The 23,912-nt window shown below is 43.4% G+C and overlaps 1 protein-coding gene and 1 long non-coding RNA gene across 5 annotated transcripts in view; one reads left to right on the forward strand and one right to left on the reverse strand.

Annotated features, from left to right (window-relative positions):
* Positions 1–1,113, reverse strand: part of JAM2 (junctional adhesion molecule 2) — an 84,786-nt gene extending 83,673 nt beyond the window's left edge. The window contains exon 1 of one of the 3 annotated variants that reach the window (XR_008685402.2): positions 906–1,113. Coding sequence is in view for 2 of the 3 variants with exons in the window: in XM_055421842.2 (XP_055277817.2) it covers positions 906–972 (67 nt within the window). In the remaining variant the exon portion in view is untranslated. The remainder of the gene's footprint in view (positions 1–905) is intronic. The other 2 variants (XM_055421842.2, XM_055421836.2) reach the window with 2 other exon arrangements.
* Positions 352–11,048, forward strand: LOC129553167 (uncharacterized). Of its 2 annotated transcripts, none has more exons than XR_008685413.2 (3): positions 352–561; positions 2,048–2,085; positions 9,960–11,048. It is a non-coding gene; the product is annotated as an uncharacterized LOC129553167 (long non-coding RNA). The 2 variants fall into 2 exon arrangements; XR_008685412.2 differs by lacking the exon at positions 9,960–11,048 and adding an exon at positions 9,134–9,908.
* Positions 11,049–23,912: the final 12,864 nt, after the last annotated feature.

Genomic DNA, 23,912 nt, shown 5'->3' on the forward strand with positions numbered 1-23,912 from the left:
AGGACACGAAAAAGAAAGAAAAACCAAAAAAGGAAAAACCAAAGAAAACGGAAAACTTGGTTGCCTAAGTGCTTAAGATCTATTGCAATTTCCTCCATTTTTCTAAAAAGTTAACGGGAGGAAGACAAAATAACAGGAGATATTGCCAGGATTTTAAATCTTATGAGCCCAGGATCCATAACAATCCTGTTTAGAAACATCCTGTGAAATTGGCTTTGGGACGTCCCCCGCCTCTCGATCATCCAGCTTTTATAACTTTCTAACAATCATCCCTTTGGAAGTCCCCTGAGGACACAGCAGCTGACCGGGGCGCCCAGACCAGAGTTCTCTGACAGAATGTAGATGTGCAGGTGGAGTGGATAAAAGCAATTCTAATTCAGCAGCCAGGAATTCCCCCCACCCCGCGCCCCCAAAGTGCACTGCATATTACCAGCACATCTGGGACCTTCAGACGCCGAGAAAACTCTAACACTGCGCCCAGCTCTGGTACTTAGAGCGTGGCGGGCCCCTGCCTCCGAGTGATGATGCCATCTTGGGATCCCAGCATCTCCTAAGGAGTTAGTAAGTTCTGCATTCTGTTCACGTCGCTGTGTCTAAAAACTTAACCCAACTTTCCCAGAATATGAGAACCTGCTGGTGTGGGCCCTTAATTTTCTCTAACTAGTTCAAATCAGATATTATTTAGAATAAACCAAAGACCTCCGAACTGCCCCCCTGCCCCCCGCCCCCGCAGGCACCCCCACTTCTGGGCTCCCTGGGTGTGAAATCAGATGCCCCGAGGCAGACCTTTCCGTTCGAGGTCCCGGGGACAGTCCTCCGCCAGGACCCGGTCTAGGGGCTGAAGACTGGGGGGCGCTGGTCTCAGCAGGACTGGGTGGGAGGGTGGAGGTCCCCCAGCCACTTACAGTCCAGGGCGACCACCAGGTAGCGCAGCAGGAGGAGCAGGAGATGCTGGCGGCTCCTCCTCGCCATCTTCGTGGGGGTCGGGAGCTGGCGGCTCCTCGGAAGCCGAGGGTCCGGGCGGCGGGAGCGCGGGAGGCGGGCCGGGGGCGGTGGTGGGGGCCCGCGGACTCCGCGGGGCGGGAGGGGAGGGCGCGGAGGGGCGGACCCCGACGGATGGCAGCTCCCTTCCCGCGGCGCCGCTCCGCGCGCGGCCGGAGGCGGGTCTGGTCTAGCCCGGGGCCTGCGGGGGTCTGGGCAGCTCTATTTTGCAGGGGTCGTGGGGGGACGCAGGGAGCCGGACGAGATGCCGGCCGGCTGCTGATGAGGGGGCCGGGGAGGCAGGCGAGGAGCGGAAGGGAAGCCCTGGCGGGGCGGCCCCCGCCCCCGCGCCGCCGGGATTGATCGGCTTTGTGTCGGGTCCGGGCGCGGGGCCGCCAGCTGTCCCCGGGGCGCGGCGCCCGGGCGCGGGGGGCGCTGGCCGCGGGCGCGGGGGGGGCGCGGCGGAGGCCGGGGGGTGCTCCGCCCCCGCGCTCCGCCCCCGCGCTCACCCTCCTGGGCCCCAAACTTCTTTGGAGGGGGTGCGGTTTCAGCCCAGGGGTGGGGATTTGGGGGAAATTTCTGGCCAACCCGCGAAGCTGAGCAGGGAGGTGCTCCGGGTCCATGGGGTTCGCCGGCTCCGCCTTGGAGGCGACGGCGGGGGAGATGTGGAGGCGGGGGTGGTAAATAAAAAAAGCAATCAAGACGAGCTGGCAGGCAGGACTCAGATTTTAGTAATCGTCTTGGCCTCGTCTCAGTGGAAGCTTTGTGCTTCTTGGAGGCTGAGGGTGTGTTTTGTGTTCTTTGCCTTTGCCGTGTCAGAGTTAAAAGTTCATCTAACGGTGTGAAATATTTATCATGTTTCTTTGCAGTTATATAACTGCCGCCTGTGGAGTTTTCCACATGTTAAAACTCTACAGCTGCCCTTTGTCAGGTTTATTTTTGGTCTACAGTGCTTTTTAAAAGGGAAACCCATTATGCATGCTCTGTTGCGTGTTTTTAAATTGACCTGCACTTGTAGTTTTCAGGGTACAAGAGCTAAACAGGCAATTTTTCTATTTCCTCCCAGGGACCAGAAATGTCTGATGCATTCAACAGTATTGACAGGTCAGTATTCCCAAGGGAAGAAATTGTTACACGTGTGGGTTTTTTTTTTTTTTTAACGTAGAATAACGAATAAAGTTCTGTATAGAAGACAGTTGATTTAGTGGTGTGCAAACGAAGACTCGAGTTAGCTCAGGGACAAAGGCAACCAGAGTTGAGACATGCAGAGCTGTGAGGAGTGAGGCGTCTCTGCTGTTTCCTCGGTGACGGTGATGGAAGCTTAATGCCCATGGTGGGAGAGGGGCAGAGGACCCAGAAAGGAAAGTCAAAGTGGCAAAAACGTGAGAGCCATACTCCAGTCAAGCAAAGAGAAAGGACACACAACAGGCTCACGCACGTTTTTCTGGGCAGTAACAAAAAAGATGCGATGTTTTACAAGAAAAGTTGTTGGCACCCTCTTTTCTCATTCTTGCCACAACTGTCTCTTTTGCCCCTCCCTAAAGATACACACACAAAAAAGGAGTCCTTTTTATTTTTAAAGAAATGCTGTCACCTCCTATGTGGATAATTGATTCAGTTATCTATCATCCAGTCAAGTGAAAGTCACTCACTCGTGTCCGACTCTTTGCCTCCCTGTATACTGTATGGTGCCAGGTTTCTCTGTCCAAGGGATTCTCCAGGCAAGAATATTGGAATGGGTTGCATGCCCTCCTCCAAGGGATCTTCTCAGAGGGAATCTTCCTGACCCAGAGATGGAAACAAGGTCTCCTGTATTGCAGGCAAATTCTTTACCATCTGAGCCACCAGGGAAGCCCCAGTCACCCCCAGTCAAGATATTTATCAGATAGCTACATTGATGCTGGTGGACAGCGAACAAGATCAAGTCTTTGGTGCTAATGAGCTCACAGTCTTAAGGAAAGAAAGTCCCAGCACTAGAAAGTGAGTCCTATCTGGGAAGATCTCTAATACCTCATCATGTGTCCCCTGGGAGAAAATAGTAACAGTTTCTTATTGAGTGCTTTCTCAGCATTGGAGTCTGAATAGTGCAGTATCTAATCCTCCAACAACTCTCAAGAGAGAAAATAGTATCATTCCCACTTTACAGATGAGAAGACCAGGCAAAGACATGCTAAACAGCTTGCTCAAGATCAAGAATAAGTAGATGTTCTACATTGGGGATGCATGCAGGGCATATAACCATTGCACATCCTTTCATATATGCTTTATTAGGGTTGGGGCAAATTTTGAAAGGGAGGAAGGAAGGGAAGGACATTCTAGGCAAACAGAAGGATCAAAAGCTGAGAAAGCTAAATATTATGACTTGTTTAGGAAAAGCAAGTTTATACAGTGTTAGAGCAGAACATGTGGAAGGGGGCAGGGGCGTTGGCAGAAGAGTTGAAAAGACTACTGGATTATGTGTCATTCAATGTCATATCGTAGACTCTAGATCTTCGTTGCTGTTCAGTTGCTAAGCCGTGTTGACTCTTTATCCTGTGGATAAAGAGCTTTTTGAAGACACTAGCATAGGATATGAAATAATCCATGTTTTAGAACTGTGCTGTCCAGTATGGTAGCCTCTAGATTCACATGGCTATATAAATTTGAATTCCATTAAATTTAAAATCCAGTTCTTTAGTCACACTTGCCACATTTGAAGTTCTCAATAGTCAAAGCTATGGTTTTTCCAGTAGTCTTGTATGGATGTGGGAGTTGGACCATAAAGTGCTGAAGAACTGATGCTTTTGAGCTGTGATATTGGAGAAGACTCTTGAGAGTCCCTTGGACTGCAGGGAGACTGAACCAGTCAATCCTAAAGGAAATCAACCCCCTAAATATTCACTGGAAGGACTGATGCTGAAGCTCCCGTACCTGTCCACCTGATGCAAACAGCTGACTCATTGGATCCCTGATGTTGGGAAAGATTGAAGGCCGGAGGAGCAGGGAACAACAGAGGATGAGATGGTTGAATGACATTACCAACTCAGTGGACATGAATTTGAGCCAACTCTGGGAGACAGTGAAGGACAGGGAAGCCTGCGTGCTACAGTCCATGAGGTCTGACTGACAAGACTGAGCGACCGAACAACAATAGCAATAGCCACCTGGGGGTAGGGTGTACCCTCCTGGATAATGCAGATACAGAGCATGTCCATTACTGCAGAAAGTTCTGTAAGACTTAGGTGCCTTAGAATGCTGAGCCAGGATATATAAGCCTTTTTGCTGGAAAAAAGCAGCAGCGACAGTAGCCGAACATCAGAAGGAAAAGGTCCTGCTAATCACAAAAACAGACATCTCGAGTTAATGATTTTACTGCTTTTCTATGTACAGGAAGATTAAGAGTCAGAGTTCATTGAAATCATTCCTTTGATACACATCTTAACTATCTGAGGCCGGTATCCTGTTTTCCTCCACCCTGAATTCCCCTCAGGGTGCACCACTGGGGGAGGCTGCAGTGACTGATGGCTTGATGTGGGCCATATTCTTTGTTTACTGAAATGGCAGGCAACATTTCTTTGTCCACAGTCCAAACCTCTAGAATATACATCACAAAAAATGGACCCAAACTGTGGGCTCCGGGTGATTGTGATGCGTCAGTGTCGGTTCACCCGTTGTAGCTAATGCGTCATCCTGGTGGAGACACTGACCAAGGCGGCGGCTGTGATGCACTGGGGGCAGGGGGAGATGTGGAAAATCTCTGTACCTTCTGCTTAACTTTGTTGTGAATCTAAAACCTGAAAAGTAGGGCTTCCCTGGTGGCTCAGAGGTAAAGAATCTGCCTGCCAGTGCAGGAGACATGGGTTCAATCCCTGGTTTTGGAAGATCCCCTGGAGAAAGGAAAGGCTACCCACTCCAATATTCTTGCCTGGAGAATCCCATGGACAGAGGAACCTAGTGGGCTACAGTCCATGGAATCACAAAGAATCGGCACAGCTGAGTGACGTTCACTTCACTTGGTGGCTCAGTGGTAAAGAATCTGCCTGCCGGAGCAGGAGACGTAGGTTCGATCTCTGTCTGGAAAGATCCCTCGTGCCTCGGAGCAACTAAGCCCGTGCACCATGCCTACTGATTCTGTGCTCTAGACCCTGGGAGTCACGACTGCTGAGCCCACGTGCTACAACTACTGAGGCCAGCATGCCCTAGAGCCGGCGTTCTGCAATTAGAGAAGCAGCTGCAGTGAGAAGATCATGCACAACTAGCCTCCACTGGTGGCAACTACAGAAGAGCCGGCACAGCAAGGAAGATCCAGTACAGCTGGATTTAAAAGTAAATTTTTAAAAGTAAAATAAAACCTAAAAAATAAAGTCTAGTAACAAACTTAGAGCAAACAAAAGAACACAAGAAAGAGCAGTAAGAAATGTATGAGAGGAGCTCAGAGAGAATCAGGAGGTGGAGGGATTTACCATCTTCAGTGCTAAAAAGACGCCTGAGAATTGTTTCCTACTTTAGTAATTTCAGTTCGGTTCGGTTCAGTGGCTCAGTTGTGTCCGATTCTTTGTGACCCCGTGGACTGCAGTACGCCAGGCCTGCTTTAGTAATTACGAGGGCATCACCCACATAGACGATAGAGAAAGCAAGCCTCCCTGTAGAAAAAGTTTAAAGACATTTACTTTACTTAAAAATTAAGTACAATAATTTTTGTACTTAATAATTACTTAATAATTAAGTACACTAAAATTAGTACATACAATAAAAATGCAATATTGCACATTAGTACATACAATAAAAATGAATCCTGAAATGACTGCAAACATCAGCAGCACACAAGCCACCCCTAGAGAGTTCCCAGAAGGAAAATTCAAATGGTTCTTCAAGTGTGACACTCTTGAAATTTCCCTGGCTGTCCACTGGTTAGGATTCCTCACTTTCACTGCCAAGAGCCCAGATTTGATCCTTGGTCAGGGAACTAAGATCTTACAAGCTGTGTGGTGAAGACCCTCCCCACCCCCAACTCAGCAGCAGGATGGAGAAAGGAATAGTAATAACAGTAACAGTTATACTGCTTCATTTCTGGGTGGTGGGAGTGTGTTTCATTATTGTTCTGCTTGTGAGAATCCATATACCCCGGAGGACTAGGCAACTGTAGGGAGGAATGGGAGGGTTCGCCACGGGCATCCCTCCAAGCGATCTGTTCTCCATGGTTGTGCCCTCCCTGCCCCTCCCTCGTGCGGAGTCACTTTCACTCTGATACTATAAGCATTTTGTCAGGTAAAATTGGGGATTTGGTGTTTCAGCAAGCCTGACCATTTTTCCTCCTTTCCACCCATTCTAATTCTGAATTCCAGGTGATGCTGAGGAGGTGGCAAGGTGCATTTCCTAAAACAAGCAATGCAGAGAAGGGCTGAGTTTAAATTGAATGACTTCTCACAACATCTCAGATTTGGTGTTTCTGTGCAGAGTGGGTTATTTTCCCTCATGGGTGTGGAGAAGGTGCTGGAAAGTGGCCCACGCTCTGCAATTTAGAGAAAAGAGAGGAGGGGGAAGCCTTCTATTTCCAGAAGCACATAAATTCCCAAGAGTCTCTCATATGCATTTTAAATGCCTATGGATAGAATTCAAGGTCTTTCATGGGATCCTTATTACTTATCCCTCATCATTATCCCTCAGATCTTTTTTCTGGAATAAACCTGATTTCAGCATTGCATTCAGATATGCCCACAAAAATGCTCAGGTGTTTTTGAGCTGGTGTTCAAACCACAGCCTTTTCCAGTCAAATGAACCTTCTCAGAGAAGCCCAGTATCCCCAGCACATAGCCTTCATGACTCTCCCAAAGTGACGTATTTCTTCATATACATTATAACAATACAGGCTCAAAACTTTCTTCCAAGAAAGACAAAAACCCTCACTAGCCTCACCTGGTTTGAATTACTGCAAGCAGGACAGTCTTTCAGTCTCTGCCCCTACATGATTTAACAGCTCTAAGGTAGCTCTACCTGACACTAAGTGAAGTTCACCTGTGATCAGTAAACTAGTTATTAAGGCTTCCTTTCCTTATTTGTTATTAATACTTTCTTCCCTGGTGTCTCAGAAGGTAAAGAATCGGCCTGCAATGCAGGAGACCTGTGATTGATCCCTGGGTCAGGAAGATCCCCTGGAGAAGGGACTAGCTACTCACTCCAGTATTCTTGCCTGGAGAATCCCATGGACAGAGGAGCCTGGCGGACTACCGTCCATAGGGGTGCAAAAGAGTCAGACATGACCAATTGAGTTTTTCCTTTTTAATTAAAAAGCACATTTAATATCAACTCAATTTTCTTTTAAATTGGATAATAATTAGCAATTTCATAGGGAATTAGGTAATGCAGGAGATATTATTTAACAAATATTTTCCAGGGTTAAACAAACGAAGGACAGGCATCAGTTAGTCCTGGGGGCTCCACCATCTGGGAGCTAATGCCTGATGGCCTGAGGTGGAGTTGATGTAATAATAATATAAATGAAGTTTACAGTAAATGTAATGCCCTTGAATCATCCTGAAACTATCCCCCCTAACTCCACCCATGGAAAAATTGTCTTCCACGAAACTGGTCCCTGGTGCCAAAAAGATTGAGAACCTTTTAGTCTGTAAGGATGGAGTCATAACAACTAAAGCTGGGGGAGAAATATAATTCCCAAATCCATCCCCTCCATTCCTCCCCCTTCCTCATATCACAGTTAAGGATGATGAGACCCAGAGGGGTGATATAATTTACTCAAGATGACACAGCAAGAAAAGAAAAGAGCCAGGCCTGGAATGAACCCTAGTCCTGTCTCTCCTCTGCAGCCCCACAAACAACGTAAATCGCTCCGCTTTGGCTGGGAATGAGTTTACCTTTTTGTATATAACTTGACGTGTGTTATATCTGGGCTTCCCCAGGGGCTCAGTGGTAAAGTGGTAAAGACTTGCAGGAGACTCAGGTTTTATCCCTGGGTGGGGAAGATCCCACTTGACTGCCCACTCTAGGATGCCAAAGAATTGATGCTTTTGAACTGTGGTGCTGGAAAAGACTCTTGAGAGTCCCTTGGACTGCAAGGAGATGCAACCAGTCCATTCTAAAGGAGATCAGTCCTGAATATTCATTGGAAGGACTGAGGCTGAAGCTCCAACACTTTGGCCACCTGATTCGAAGAACTGACTCATTGAAAAAGACCCTGATGCTGGGAAAGATTGAAGGCACAAGGAGAAGGGAATGACAGAGGATGAGATGGTTGAACGGTATCACTGACCTGATGGACATGAATTTGAGCAAGCTTTGGGAGTTGGTGAAGGACAGGGAAACCTGGTGTGCTCAATCCACGGGGTCTTAAAGAGTTGAACACAACCGAGCAACTGAACTGAACTGGGGAAGATCTGCAGAGTAGGAAACGGCAACCTGTTTCAGTATTCTTGCCTGGGAAATCCCATGGACTGAGGAGCCTGACAGGCTGCAGTCCATGGGGTTGCAAAGAGTCAGACACGACTGAGTGATTAAACAGCAACAAATCTTATATCTAATTTTCTTCCTGCACCCCTTGTCCAGGACAACTACAGTTACAGTTAATGTGTATGTTTATGCTTAGACATGTCCAACTCTTTGCAACCCATGGACTGTAGCCCGCCAGGCTCCTTTGTCCATGGAACTTTCCAGGCAAGAATACTAGAGTGTGTTGCCATTTCCTTCTCCAAGGGAGCTTCCCAACCCAGGGATTAAACCTGCGTCTCTTATGTCTCCTGCATTGACAGGCAAGTTCTTTACCACCAGCACCACCTGGGAAGCCTATACATCTCTCTAGCTCAAACTTTTCTCTTGAACTTTACATCGGTTTTCCCTGTTTTTAGAACATCTAGATGTACCACTCAAAATCAGCTAAAGTGATTGATTTAAAAATATTTAGAGTAAAATCAAGCATAAATTGAGCTGGTCTTGTCACCTCTTCACCCAACTTTATTTTTCTCTAGTTAAAAAAAATTGTTCTTTTATTTTTTCATTTTGGCTGTGCTGCAAGGCATGTGGGATCTTAGTTCCCTGACTAGGGAACCTACACCGTCTGTAGTGGTCACGCAGAGTCTCAAGCACTGGACTACTGGGGACGTCCCCGTTTTTCTCCGATTTTTAACCTTCCTCCTTCTCTCCCATCTTTTCTTTCTTTCAGTGCCCAGCATGAAATAAGCACGAACTATAGGCCAATCACTATGCTGATGGCTTGAGACACACTTCTGTGCGATGTCGCATCTCGTGGATGTGTAGGTGGGGAGACTGACGCTGACCAGACAAAGCAAGGGCGCACACCAGGGACGCTGATTAATTAAGAGTCTGTCTATCTGGGAAGTCAGGAGAGGGACTCTGAAAGCTGAAGGAAGTGGGAGCAAACAGGTGGAAAGAATAGTTTATGAAAAGCGAATACCAAGTGCACAGACCTTGTGACAAGTCCGGAGAGTGAGAATTGGCAGCTGTGGCTGGAGCACGGAGATTGACTGGGACAGTGTTGGAGCCATGGAGTCCCCAGCTGAAAACCTTCAAGGACTCCCAGCAGCTTTTAGAATAAAAGCAGAACACACAACACTGCCTTCACTCTCTTTTTCTCATCACGAGCCTTTGCATATGCTGTTCGCTCCTTGTACTTGGATCTTTGTCTTTCTTTGCATTTGGATCTCATTCTTTTTTCTTTAGTATTATCTAGTATTGACTGAATATTTGCCATATGTTAGGCACCGTGTTAAGCTCTTTTCATATTACCTAATTTAATCCTCATAATCATAAATACAGGAGACGTGGATTTGATCCCTGGGTGAGGAAGATCCCCTGGAGAAGAAAATGGCAACCCACTCCAGTATTCTTGCCAGGAGAATCTCCATGGACAGAGGAGGGTGGTGGGCTTCAGTCCTTGGGGGTCACAAAGAGTTGGACACAACTTAGCGACTAAACAACAACAATAACAATCATATAAATGAGAAAAATCTATTATTTCCATTTTACAGGTGAGGTTGTTGGGACAGAGAGGTAGACCGACAATCCCAGAATCACAGTAGCCGGTGGGGGTGAATTGAAGTTTGCGGCCACACTGGGCTTTGTCCAGACACAAAGCACAGAACCATGAAGACTACTGCCAGCCCTTCACCTCCATCTCAGCTCATCACCACATGTTCATCCTTCTGTCTCTGCTAAACTTCAGTTTCCTCAGGAACATTTCCTGCCCTTCCTGACGAGATCAAACCCTACTATTGAAAACTCTCGTCACCCCTTCCTCTCTGGCATCAGAGCTGAGATTTGAAACTCATTTGGTCACAATCAGTCACCAATAGTGGATTGGACTCCGTGAACACAGGGTTTGTCTAATTTTGAATCTCATTATTACCATCTCTTTTCCTAAGAAGCGCTTGTCAGTTATTAGATGCTCAATAAATATCTGGCTACTGGTTGGATATACTGAGCCATATATCTTTCACCCGAGTGCGAGTATAAATTTTTTTTTTTTTAATGTAACAGCTTAGTTCAGGTTTCTATAACAAAGCACTGGAGACTGGGTGGTTTATAAACAACAGAAATTCCTTTCTCAAGTTCTGGAGGATAGGAAGTCTGAGGTCAGGATGCCAGCACAATCAGGTTCCACAATCAGCCCTCTTTGGGGCTGTAGGTAGAGAGTCAACTTATCCTCTCTTGGAGGAAAGACAGCTAGCTCTTAGACTCTTCTGACAAACACACTAATCCCATTCATGAGGACTCCACCCTTATGACCTAATTATCTCCCAAGGTCCAACCTCCAAGTACCATCACACTGAGATTACGGTTTCAAACTATAAATTTAGAGGGGACACAAACATTCAGTCTGTAACACCTAACAATGTCTTTTGAAGTCAATAGTACTTCTAAGCTTCAATATCTCTACATACAATCTCACTGCTAAATGCTCCATTTTCACTATAATTCTGCATGTGAAGGAACTGAGGGTCTGAATGAGACCCAATAAATTGCCCCAGGACAGCCATTGGTCAACGGCAGAACTAGACTTGATTCAGATCTGTCTGCATCTAAAGCCTTCCCTCTATAGCACTGCCATGTTACCTCCACTCTTACGACCATCTTTCCAACATCAGTCCTGAGGGTACCGTTGTGTTTACTGTAGGGATATGATAACTGTTTCACAGATCCTTATTTTCTTTGCTTTTAGGTTGTGTTGACTTTTTAATATCATAAAGAAAGCTGTGATGCATATTCTTATATATTTGTCTGATATTCTTATATGCATACTCTTATCCTCTTGTCTGATTATTTCCTTAGGGATAGTTGGTGATAAAAAGTCAGAGGTTTTTATTCATATAGCCAAATTGGAAACAGTAGTATTTGAGGTTTTAGGGGTGGGTTATATTACCTGCCTATTTGCCACGAGGGTATGTTTTACCATTGTACCCACAAAGAAAAACATGATTTAAATATTCTTTGTATTTTCACTTATTTATCCTGGAATAAAAGACCCTGAACTGGGAAAGATTGAGGGCAGGAGGAGAAGGGAACGACAGAGCATGAGGTGGTTGAATAGCATCATTGGCTCAATGGACATGAATTTGAGTAAACTCCGGGAGATAGTGAAGGACAAGGAAGCCTGGCGTGCTGCAGTCCATGGGGCCGCAAAGAGTTGGACACGACTTAGTGACTGAATAACAATCCTGGAGTATAGGAATAAAGATAAAATCTACTGTAGCCTTTTTTCTTTAGACCTGGTTCTCAAGGCTTATTTTACAAGTAAAAAATTTAGTATGTATTCCCGACTTAAGTCAGATAAATAAGAGAACTTGCAGCAAAAACAGGCTTTCTATGATTTATTTGGTGTTTACTATATGCTAAAGCTGAAACTCCAATACTTTGGCCACCTCATGCGACGAGTTGACTCACTGGAAAAGACTCTGATGCTGGGAAGGATTGGGGGCGGGAGGAGACAGGGGCGACAGAGAATGAGATGGCTGGATGGCATCACCGACTCGATGGACATGAGTTTGAGTGAACTCCGGGAGTTGGTGATGGACAGGGAGGCCTGGCGTGCTGTGATTCATGGGTCGCAAAGAGTCGGACATGATTGAGCGACTGAATTGAACTGAGCTGATGTATTCTCAACACAGTTTTCTATAATGTAACTGTATAAACCATTCATTTTTAAAAAAATTCTTAATGCTGATGCAATTCTGTACCTGAAATAACTGTCTTGCCCACCTCTCAACCGCATCTTTGATCTTTAAGATCTTTGGGAAGAGGTTTGAGAACATGACTAAACTTGTCACAGTGAAACTTAGGTGGATAGACAAAAAACAGAACCATGCATTTTCACTCCCAAAGATTTAGGAATTCCGCTGTGCTCTTGGATCTGCCTCCTTTTAAGCAGGTGGATAGTTTTAGTCTTTCTGGAATGCTCTTTTTGGCCCTGATGAAAAGTAGCTGACTGGAAAATAAGCAGAAGTTTAACATTTGTTTTCACAACTGATAACACTGGTAAGTGACCACGTTCTGTTCACCCCGCAAGCCAAGATTTGTGTTTTTGTGGAGAAGTCAAAAAAGGGCATGCTTCCTCATATGATGGCCTTTAAAAACCCTCTCACTGTTTCACTGAATTTTAAAGTTCAACTTGTGCCTTATCGATGTGAGTGCTACTATTGGAACAGTTTTCAAAAAAAATTTTTTTTTCCTGGAAATGTGATAGTATAATGAAGGCCAGGCTGTTGATTCTCTGAAGTGCTAGAAATCCTCGCAAGGAGGGACAGAAGTTCAAATATTTGTCTGCTGGCTTGGGGCCAGTGAACACAATGGCAGGGAACTTTGGTGAAGACATTGAAAGTGCCTGATGGAGTTGCATGCCTTTTAAGAAGCAGCATACAGGGGTTAGGTCCGATGGAGGAAATGGCCATCCTTGTCATTTCTTCCTAGGATAGGGGTTCAGCATCGTGGAGCAATGCAAATCTAAAGTGGACACATATTGGCCATTCTAGAAACTACATTTTTCTCCTAGAGACACTTTCAGATGAGCCACCTAAAACTTCTAGAACTTTGGTTCCTTATATACAGAAAATTGGAGAAGGAAATGGCAACCCACTTCAGTATTCTTGCCTGGAGAAGTCCAGGGACAGAAGAGCCTGGCAGGCTACAGTTTGCCTGAGGTCGCAAAGAGTCAGATATGACTGAGCAACTATCACTCAGTCACTCATACAGAGAATGGACTGACATATATAATTTTAAAGGCTTTTTCTACTATTAATACAGAACTAGTCTACTGTTTGAAGTTTCAGATTCAGAAACAGAGAATAAGCAAGTCTTCTAATAACAATATCATGTTTTATTGTTGCTGAAAAGTTGTCGCTATGATAAGCAATCTCTACTCAACTACTGCAAATTTTTTCTTTCCCTTCCTGCCCCAACCACTGAACACACACACACACACAGAGTCTCTCTTGCTCTCTCATAAACTGTTTAAAGCATATTTGATTTTATCGTAGTAAGTTATGGATGTTAGAATAGAAAGAGACACAGGAAAGGGACTTCCCTGGTGGTCCACTGGCTAAGACTCCACACTTCCAATGCAGTGGTCCTGGTTTGATCCCTGATCAGGGAACTAGGTCCTGCATGTTGCAACTAAAGATCCTGAATGCTAAATAATAAAACAACAGAAACTCACAAAACCCTTTTTAAAAAAGGGGATATATGCAGATAAAAGAGATGCCTTGATTGTGGTATCTGAGATAGGATTTACAAGACTATCTGTTTCTTTTCTCTTTTCTAATCTTCCTCTTATCATTGCTTGTCTTTTTTCTACACTCCCCTCCTTTCTTTTTGCATCCAAAACTTCCAACATGTTGACTGAGATTCTTAATTAAGAAAAAGCTACCGGTATTTTAGCCAAATCTCTCTACTTCAGTTTTCAATGAGGAGAGCTTTGACTTTTGGCCTAACTTGACCACAGTCTTTGTTAATAGTTTAGAATTAAAGAGATTTTTGCTTTCTGATGTCAAAAACTTTCTGGAAACACCAAAAAAAGAGTCTTGGCTGGTACTTGGCCCAGTTCTAACAGGTCCACGCTTTTCCTTCCTCTCCTGCTAGTAAGGGAGAGACTGATGGAAATAATAATAATGAAAGTTTTGTGGTCCGGAAATCTCTCCAATTTTAACCTCAAAAGTTTTAGTCAAGTGAAACTTGCTTTTATTTAAGAAAATGTCATTATTTTTAAAAAATATACACACTGAAAAATTAGAAGTGAAATGTCAAAATATCTGTAATTTTATATTACAATGGTCAATAATGTGATAATAGCTTTGTACAAGGACAGGTGGTTACTAGGTTTACTGTGGTGATAATTTCATAATGTGTGCAAATGTTAGAACACTGCACGCGTGCTTGTGTGCAAAGTCACTTCAGTTGTTTCTGACTGTGGCCCGCCAGGCTCTTTTGTCCATGGGATTTCCCAAGCAAGAATACTAGAGCCGGTTGTCATTCCTTCCTGCAGAGGATCTTTCAGACCCAGGGATCAAATCTGCATCCCCTGCTTTGCAGGTGGATTCTTTTACCTCAAGCCGCTGAGGCAGCCCCAAATCACTGTATACTATACCTGAAACTAACATGACATTATACACCAACTCCACTTCAATTTTAAAAGCGAATAAAAGAAAATAGTTTGTAAAAAAGTGGAGGAAGCAAAGTGTGGCTAATTGTTAACTTATGCAGTGGGGATATGACATTTGTTATATGATTTTTTCTTCTTTTCTGTAGGGTTGACATGTTTCACACATATTACACACACTTTTCAAAACTTCATACACATAACAGAAAGTGAATGAAAATTTAACCTCATCTTCATAAATAAGAAACCAAAGCCTTGGTTTAATTTGATCTCCTCTCCTCCTGGGGGAAACTTGCTGGATCTTCAAGATAGTAACAGATGACATCTCTCTGCTATGTTACTGACTCCACTTAGTCGATCCATGAGAAGTAATCACTATCAAAACGAGTTTCACTTTACAGAGGATTTGACTGCTAGTTGGAAAGTTCACTGGGCGAGAAAAACAGAAACTGCTCACTGTTTCTGTCTTTCTCTCTCCAACTAATTCTAATGCTCCTGCTGTTCTTTGCAGGGAGAAGAGCGCAGGAAAGAAGCGGGAGGCAAGGGATGTGAGGACACTTCACCGGAATTCTCACTTGTGTAGAAGTAAATAAAACAAACTTCTCTCAAAAAATGCAAAGCACACCCAACCTAATCAAACTTAAAAGCTTTTGTTCAGCAAGTGAAAGTGACTCAGTCATGCTGACTTTTTGTGACCCTATGGACTATACTAGTCCATGGAATTCTCAAGAATACTGGAGTGGGTAGCCTTTCTCTTCTCCAGGGGATCTTCCCAACTCAGGGATCGAAACCAGGTCTCCCACATTGCAGGGAGATTCCTAACCAGCTGAGCCACAAGGGAAGCCCAAGAGTACTGGAGTGGGTAGCCTATCCCTTCTGCAGGGGATCTTCTCAACCCAGGAATCGAACTGGAGTCTCCTGCATTGCAGGTGGATTCTTTACCAACTGAGTTCTCAGGGAAGCCTCTTGTTCAGCAAAGGAAATCATAAATAAAACAAAAAGACAACCTACAGAATGGGAAAAAACATTTGCAAATGAAGTGACCAAAAATATACAAAAAAATTCATAGAGCTCAACAACAATAAATATTTTAAATGATCCAATCAAAAAAATGGACAGAAGACCTAAACAGACATTTCTCCAGATGAGATCAGGCGTGTTCAGGGTGGTGTGGCTGAAGACAAACATTCTTTCAAAGAACACATACAAATGGCCAACAGACATACAAAAAGATGTTTGACATCGCTAATTAATACCGAGTGAGAAGTCTGGACCCTCCTGAGTACCAGTACTAGTACCTGTTAGAGTGCTTAACACCCTCTAGGTATTAACTGCTCTGAAGACGTGCAGTAAGAGTCGCTCAGCTGTGTCCAACTCTTTGCGTCCGCTTTGTCTGTCCATGGGATTCTCCAGGCAAGGATAGTGGAGTGGGTTGCCACTCCCTTTTCCAGGGGATCTTCCTGACTCAGGGATAGAACCCAGGTCTCCTTCACTCCAGGCAGATTGTTTACCATCTGAGCTACCAGGGAAGCCCATTAACTGCTCTAATCATCCCCAAGTGCTACAAGGCAAGTATAACAATTATTCTACTATACGGTTAATTGGAACCATGAAGTGAAAATAAAGTTTAATAAACATCAAAAACTAAGCAGTAGACAGGAGAGATTTCAACACTGGCAGCTTGCTGCTGGAGTCCATGCTTCTCTTACAGGGAGTTCATGCTGGTCGCATCCAGCGTGCAGGGAGATTTTGGGTGGCCAGGACCCAGCTGTGTCTTCTTGTTAGGACAGATCACGGTTGATGGGAAGAGGCGGGCAAAAGTCATGACCAGGGAATCAGGAATAAGGCGTCTTTTCAAAAGGTCAGCCAGACTGGTCAGGAAGTATTTTAAAAACAGCTTTATTTAAATATAGTTCACATGCCATACAATTCACCCGCTTAAAGTATAAATTCAGTGTTGTTTAACATATTTATAGGGATGTCCAGTCATCCTCACTTAATTTTAAAATATTTAGTCCCTTCTGTAAGAGATCAGGGACTTCCCTGGTGGCTCAGATGGTAAAGAACCTTCCTTCATTCAGTGCAGGAGACCCAGGTTCAATCCCAGGGTTGAAAAGATGCCCTGGAGAAGGGAAGGGCTAACCCACTCCAGTATTCTTGCCTGGAGAATTCCATGCACAGAGGAGCCTGGTGGGCTACAGTCCAGGAGACTGCAAACAGTCAGACATGACTGAGTGAATAATAGAAAAGAAATGTTACCCATTAGTTGTCACCTTCCATCCAATTTCCCACCGCCCTTTCCCATGACAAACACATTATAAATTGAACCATGCAGTATGTGATATTTTGTGATGGATGGCTTTCTTTCATTTGGCTTCTAGATTTATCCATCTTATAGCACGTATCAGTACTTTACTCCTTTTTACTGAGGAATGATATCTCATTGTATGGATAGACCACATTTTGCTTTCCATCCACTAGTTGATGGACACTTGGGTTGTTTCCACTTTTTGCCTATCATGAGTAATACTTCTATGAACATTTATGTAATATTTTTTGTGTGTCTGCATGTATGTTTTCATTTCTCTCGGTATATACCTAAGAGTTGAATTTCTGGGTTACAGGATAATGCTATAGTCAACATTTTGAGGAAATGTAAGCCTGTTTGCCAAAGCAATTGTACCATTTCTTGAAAAAATGACTCGTTCCCTGTTATGTCTTGGCACGTTTGTAGAAATCAACTGACCATAAATGTAAGGGTTTGTTTCTAGACACTCAGTTTATTCTATGTCTGCGCTTGTGTGACATTGTCTTTTTCATGTAGTTTCGTACTGAGTTTTGAAATCACAAATATGAGTCCTCCAACTTTGTTCTGCTTTTTTAAGATTATTTTTAAATTCTATATGAATTTTAGAATGGGTTTGTCAGTTTCCTCAAAAGCCAGCTAGGATTTTGGTAGAGATGATCACTTTTCACTCTCATGCATTGGAGAAGGAAATGGCAACCCACTCCAGTGTTCTTGCCTGGAGAATCCCAGGAACGGGGGAGTTTGGTGGGCTACTGTCTATGGGGTCACACAGAATTGGACACGACTGAAGTGACTTAGCAGTAGCAGCATGCTGGAACTGTGAATCAGTTTGAGGAGTATCACTATCTTAGCAATATTAAGTCTTCTGAACCACAAACATGGGATGTCTTTCCGTTTATTTAAGTCTTTAGTTACTTTTAGCAATGTTTTGTGATATTCAGTGTACAAGTCTTGCACTTCTTTTGCTAAATTTATACCTAATGTGTTCTTTTTGATGATATTATAAATGGAGTTATTTTATTAATTATATTTTCAGAATTATCACTGCAAGTCTATAGAAATAAAATTGCTGTTTGTATATTGATCTTATATCCTGCAACCTTCTTGTGTCTTTTATTAGTACAAATACTTCTTAGTGGATTCCTTAGGATTTTTGATATATAAGATCATGTCATCTGCAAATAGATATAGTTTTATTTCCTCTTTTCTAATCTAGATGCTTTTATTTATTTTCTTGCCTTACTGCCCTAATGTAACCACAATGTTAAATAGAAGAGGAAAGACGAGATACCCTTTTCTTTTTTGTTTCTGATTTAAGGGGAATTATTTAGTCTTTCACTGTTGTGTATAATGTTAGCTGTGGATAGCTGTGGAAGTTCCCTTCTATTTTTAATTTGTTGAGTACTTTTATCAAGACAGGGTAATGGAATAGAATAGAAAGCCCAGAAATAAAACAACACACTACAGTAAACTAATCTATGACACAGGAGGCAAGAATAAATGGTAGAGAAAAGATAGTCTCTTTAATAAGTAGTGCCGGGAAAACTGGACAGTAACATGTAAAAAACTGAAATTAAAAATTCACCAGCACCATATGCAAAAAATAAACTCAAAGTGGATTAAAGACCTAAATGTAAGACCAGATCTATAAAACGCCTTGAGGCAAAGATAGGCAGAACACTCTTGGACATAAGTCACAGTAATAACTTTGACATGAATCACAGCAATAATTTTTTTGGTTATGTCTTCTTGATTAATGGAAATATAAGCAAAAATAAATGGGACCTAATTAATTAACTTAAAAGCTTTTGCACAGCAAAGGAAACCGTAAACAAAATGAAAAGATAACCTACAGAGTGAGAGAAATTATTTGCAAATGACGTAATTCACAAGGGTTGCATGAGGTGTCACCTCACGCTGCTCAGGGTGGCCATAATCAAAAAGTCCACAAATAATAAATGCTGGAGAGGGTGCAGAGAAAAAGGAACCCTCCTATACCACTGTTGGGGGAATGTAAACTTACATATGTACAAATATATGTATATATACATCAGATCAGATCAGATCAGTCGCTCAGTCGTGTCCGACTCTCCGCGACCCCATGAATCACAGCACGCCAGGCCTCCCTGTCCATCACCAACTCCCGCAGTACACTCAAACTCATGTCCACAGAGTCGGTGATGCCATCCAGCCATCTCATTCTCCGTCGTCCCCTTCTCCTCCCGCCCCCAACCTTTCCCAGCATCAGAGTCTTTTCCAGTGAGTCAACTCGTTGCATGAGGTGGCCAAAGTATTGCAGTTTCAGCTTTAGCATCAGTCCCTCCAATGAACATCCAGGATTGATCTCCTTTAGAATGGACTGGTTGGATCTCCTTGCAGTATAAGGGACTCTCAAGAGTCTTCTCCAGCACCACAGTTCAAAAGCATCGATTCTTCGGCGATCAGCCTTCTTCACAGTCCAACTCTCACATCCATACATGACCACGGGAAAAACCATTGCCTTGACTAGACGGACCTTTGTTGGCAAAGTAATGTCTCTGCTTTTTAATATACTATCAAGGTTGGTCATAACTTTCCTTCCAAGGAGCAAGCGTCTTTTAATTTCATGGCTGCAATCAGCATCTGCAGTGATTTTGGAGCCCCAAAAAATAAAGTCTGACACTGTTTCCACTGTTTTTCCATCTATTTCCCATGAAGTGATGGGACCAGATGCCATGATCTTTGTTTTCTGAATGTTGAGCTTCAAGCCAACCTTTTCACTCTCCTCTTTCACTTTCATCAAGAGGCTTTTGAGTTCGTCTTCACTTTCTGCCATAAGGGTAGTGTCATCTGCATATCTGAGGTTATTGATATTTCTCCCAGCAATCTTAATTCCAGCTTGTGCTTCTTCCAGCCCAGCGTTCCTCATGATGTACTCTGCATATAAGTTAAATAAGCATACATATATATATATATATATATAGAGAGAGAGGGGTGTTGTTGCTGTTAAGTTACTAAGTTGTGTTCAACTTTCTTGCAACATCATGGACTGTGGGGGTCCCAGACTCCTCTTTACGTGGGGTTCTCCAGCCAAGAATACTGGAGTGGGTTGCTAATTCCTCCTCCAGGGGACCTTCCTGACACAGGAATCGAACCCCTGTCTCCTATGTCTCTTGCATTGGCAGGCAGGTTCTTTACCACTGAGTCACCTGGGAAGCCCATCCCCCACCACGTACATATAACACAACATTGTAAAGCAACTTTAAGCAACTATATCCCAAACAATATAAAAAAATTTTTTTTGTAGATTATTGAATTCAATTTGCTAGTGTTTTCTTGTGAATTTTTTGCACAGATATTCCTAGGGGATATTGGCCTGCATTTTTTCTTTTGTTATCTTTTTCTGATTTTCAGAGTAATTCTGGCCTCATAAAATGAGCTGGAAAGTTTTCCTGCCTCTCTTATCTTTTGGAAGAGTTTGTAAAAAATTAATATTAATTCTCCTTGAAATATTTGGCCAACTTCACTGGTAAAGTCATCTGAACCTGGTATTTTATTGGTGGATCTTTTATTGGTCTTAAATTACAATGTGATCTCTTTACTTGTGAGACACTTATTTTCTATTTTTTCTTGAGTCAGTTTTGGTAGTTTGTGTCTTTCTAGGAATTTGTCCCTTTCATCTAAGTTATCGAATTTGCTGACATACAGTTGTTTATAGCTTTTCTTATAATCCATTTTATTACATCAAAGTTGGCAGTAATGTGCCTGCTTTCATTTCTGATTTTAGTAATTTGTGTTTTCTCTCTTTCTTGGTCAATCTAGCTAAAGTTTTGTCAATTTTGTTTATTCTTTCAAAGAACTAATATTTGGTTTCGTTGATTATTCTGTTTTTTGATTCTCTTTTTCATCACTCTCCACTCTAATTTTATTATTTCCTTTTTTCTGTTGCCTTTGGTTTAGTATGCTCTTCTTATTCTATTTTCTTAAGGTGTAAAGCTATTGACTTAAAATCTTTTTTAATATAGGCATTTCAGTTCAGTTCAGTCGCTCAGTCATGTCCGACTTTTGTGACCCCATAGGCATTTAGAGCCATAAATTTACAAAAGACTGTGGACTATTTTTGGCCTGCAGAAAATACAATAGTTTGATGGAAACCTACCAGTAAAACTGAATTATAATTTAATTAATACTTCGATGTTTTAGCTTAGCCTCATTCTATGGCAGATAAACATACAAAATGCACGGGTTAACTCCAGCTTTATTAATAACTCCAGCTACTGTTATTCAAAGAGTTCATAGAATTTTGAATCCTGAAGGGTGATTTACTTGATGACAATTGTGAAACATTCTCAAACCTGTCACATGCAGTAATTCTGTCCTCTGAGAAATTGTCACTGGCATTTGCAAGCATGGCAGAAATGTAACAAATTGTCGCCAAACCATTTGCTTGTTTGAATGCCAAGGTTTCCTTTTCCACGTCACATGTGGTGTCCTGCTGCCAACAGTTATCAAAATACTCCCACAGTTGTCACAGAGAGAATTGTTCGGGGAGTTGCTATTTCTTTATTCTTGTTGTCCTTCTGTTTCATTGCTTTTGCCACTTTACTTGGAAAGTTACTTGAATAACCTGCATAATGTCACTACAGAGCAGTTAGACTCTAAGTAAGGGATTAAAAAAAAAACAAGAATATCTGAGACGTAGCCATGGTGGTTTCGTCCCTAAGTCATGTCCGACTCTTGCGATCCCATGGACTGGTTGCCTGCCAGGCTGGTCTGTCAATGGGACTTTCCAGGTAAGAATACTGGAGTGAGTTGCCTGTTTCCTTCTACAGGGGATCTTCCTGACCCAGGGATCGAACCTGAGTCCCCTTCATTGCAGGCAGATTTTTTGCCGCTGAGCCACCAGGGAAGCCTAAGAAATAGCTCCAGATACATATACAGAGGGCAGCAAGATCAGGAAGGATGTCTTTCATACTTTACCCCCTATATGTTCCTAATGTTTGGATTTTTACAGATAGACTATGCTGTTTGTGTAATGTAAAGCTGCAATTAAAAAAAAAAGAACATAAAAATAGTTAAGAGGGAGTCTAGAGGTAAACACCAAGAAAAATCTAATTATATCAAATGATTCTAATCAAGGAGATAGTTAGGTGGCCAAACCTTTATTATAGGATTTAGAGATACAATTCAGCCCTTTGAACCAAAAGTTGACAGAAGTTGAAATGATTGGCTCTGAGTTTGCATTTTCTTTGATGACGCCACTGAACAGGTGAATGCCTGGCCTGATTAAAACAGTGCTCTCATTTGAAACATAAAACGAGCAAGATTAGAGGGTGTGACCTGGGACCTCAGCTGCGAATCTGAAGAGGCGGGAAAGTGTAACCTTTTACCACTATGATAATATTTGCAACTACCATCTGGAATAAACATATCTCTGCTTCATCTTGTGTGCTAATGACGTCAGTGGACATTTTGGAAGCCCTTATCTGTCTTTCAAATGATACACGTTTGACCAAGCAGTTCCACCGCTAGGAAGCTCTTCTTCGGAATACTTACATCAAGGCACAGATTTTTAGATACCTAGATGCTCACTGCTGCAAAATATTTCATTTCACAGTATACATCAAAGAGATTGTGGCTGTGTAAGTCATGGCCCAACTGGCCCAAGGCCACAGGGCTAAGAAGTCGGGATCTGGGATCTAACTTAGCCGTTCAGTCCTTGGTATACCGTGTTTCCTGAGTTAGCCTGTGGCTGCAGGTGGCTCTGGGTGTTCATGACTCGGCTTGTGTGTTCTTCCCAGGGCAGGTCAAGACTGGACGGTGGGGAGGGGAGAGAGGACAGGCAGATGTCCCAGCTGAGGGATAAGGAATAAGACAGGGCAAGTGAAGCAATTCCCATAGCAATACAGAGTGGAGAAAGGCTATGTCTAATTAAGTGAGAGCGACTCTGGGCGAAAGTATTCTGCTTCATTGAAAGAGCATCTTTGGGACCTCCCTGGTGTTCAGAGGCTGAGACTCTGCTCTCCCAATGTAGGGGACCCAGTTTGATATCTGCATGCGGGAGGCCCAGGTTCTATCCTTGGGCTGGGAAGATCCCTTGGAGAAGGGAATGGCCACCCATTCCAGCATTCTTGCCTGGGAGAATCTCGTGGACAGAGGATCCTGGCCAGCTGCAGTTCATGGGGTCACAAAGAGTCAGACACGACTGAGCGGCCCACACTTTCACTTTCTTTCCTAGATCCCACAGGTCACAACCGAGAGTTCGAACACTGCCGCTAAGACCCCGGTGCAGACAAAATAAACGGGAAAAAAAGAGAAAAGAGCATTACAGTGGTTAACTCTCACCCCACTGCCAGGAGCATGACCTATTCCCCCTCCCCCATCCTAACAAGACTCTAAGTTTGTAGCCATGGTTCCCATTCTGAAATAGGATGTGAGGGGGTGGTCCTGAAGGAGGAGCTTACTTCTGGAGAAGCAAGCTTGTATCTGCTTCTTTTCATCAAAGAAAGTCCGTATTAACACGTGTTTGCCGGATTAGTGCCTCTTTGACACCCTAAGCAAATGGGAGAATTCTTGCAGTGTCCGCCACACTGTGAGCTGAAACCTTGCTATGGCTATCACAGAGTGGGAGGATGCAGGGCCTTCTGAAGAACACATGCCCGTTTCAGGAGGCCTGGCATTTTTCGCGTGCCCTGGTATCTCCAGTCATCCCAGACGCTACAGCTGCGTTCTGTGTGACCTTGGGCCAAATACCAGCCTTTCTGTAACTCATCTTCTCTAGCTATTAAATGAGGTGGGGTGTGTGTGTGTGTAATAAATGATCCTTACTATCTTCTCAACTTGTGATTTAATTGACAGTTTTCAAAACTTTACGGAGCCATTCGTATTTTAAATAAAAATTATTTGGTATTTATTCATGAAAGTGTTATTCATTCAGTCGTGTGGGATTCTCTGTGACCCTGCGGACTGTAGCCCACCAAGATCCTCTGTCCATGGAATTCTCCAGGCAAGAATACTGGAGTGGGTTGCTGTTTCCTACTCCAGGGG

The sequence above is a fragment of the Moschus berezovskii genome, chromosome 1 (genome assembly GCF_049115385.1).
Source record: "Moschus berezovskii isolate FMDL1 chromosome 1, NW_MosBer_1.0, whole genome shotgun sequence".
Lineage (NCBI taxonomy): Eukaryota > Metazoa > Chordata > Mammalia > Artiodactyla > Moschidae > Moschus > Moschus berezovskii.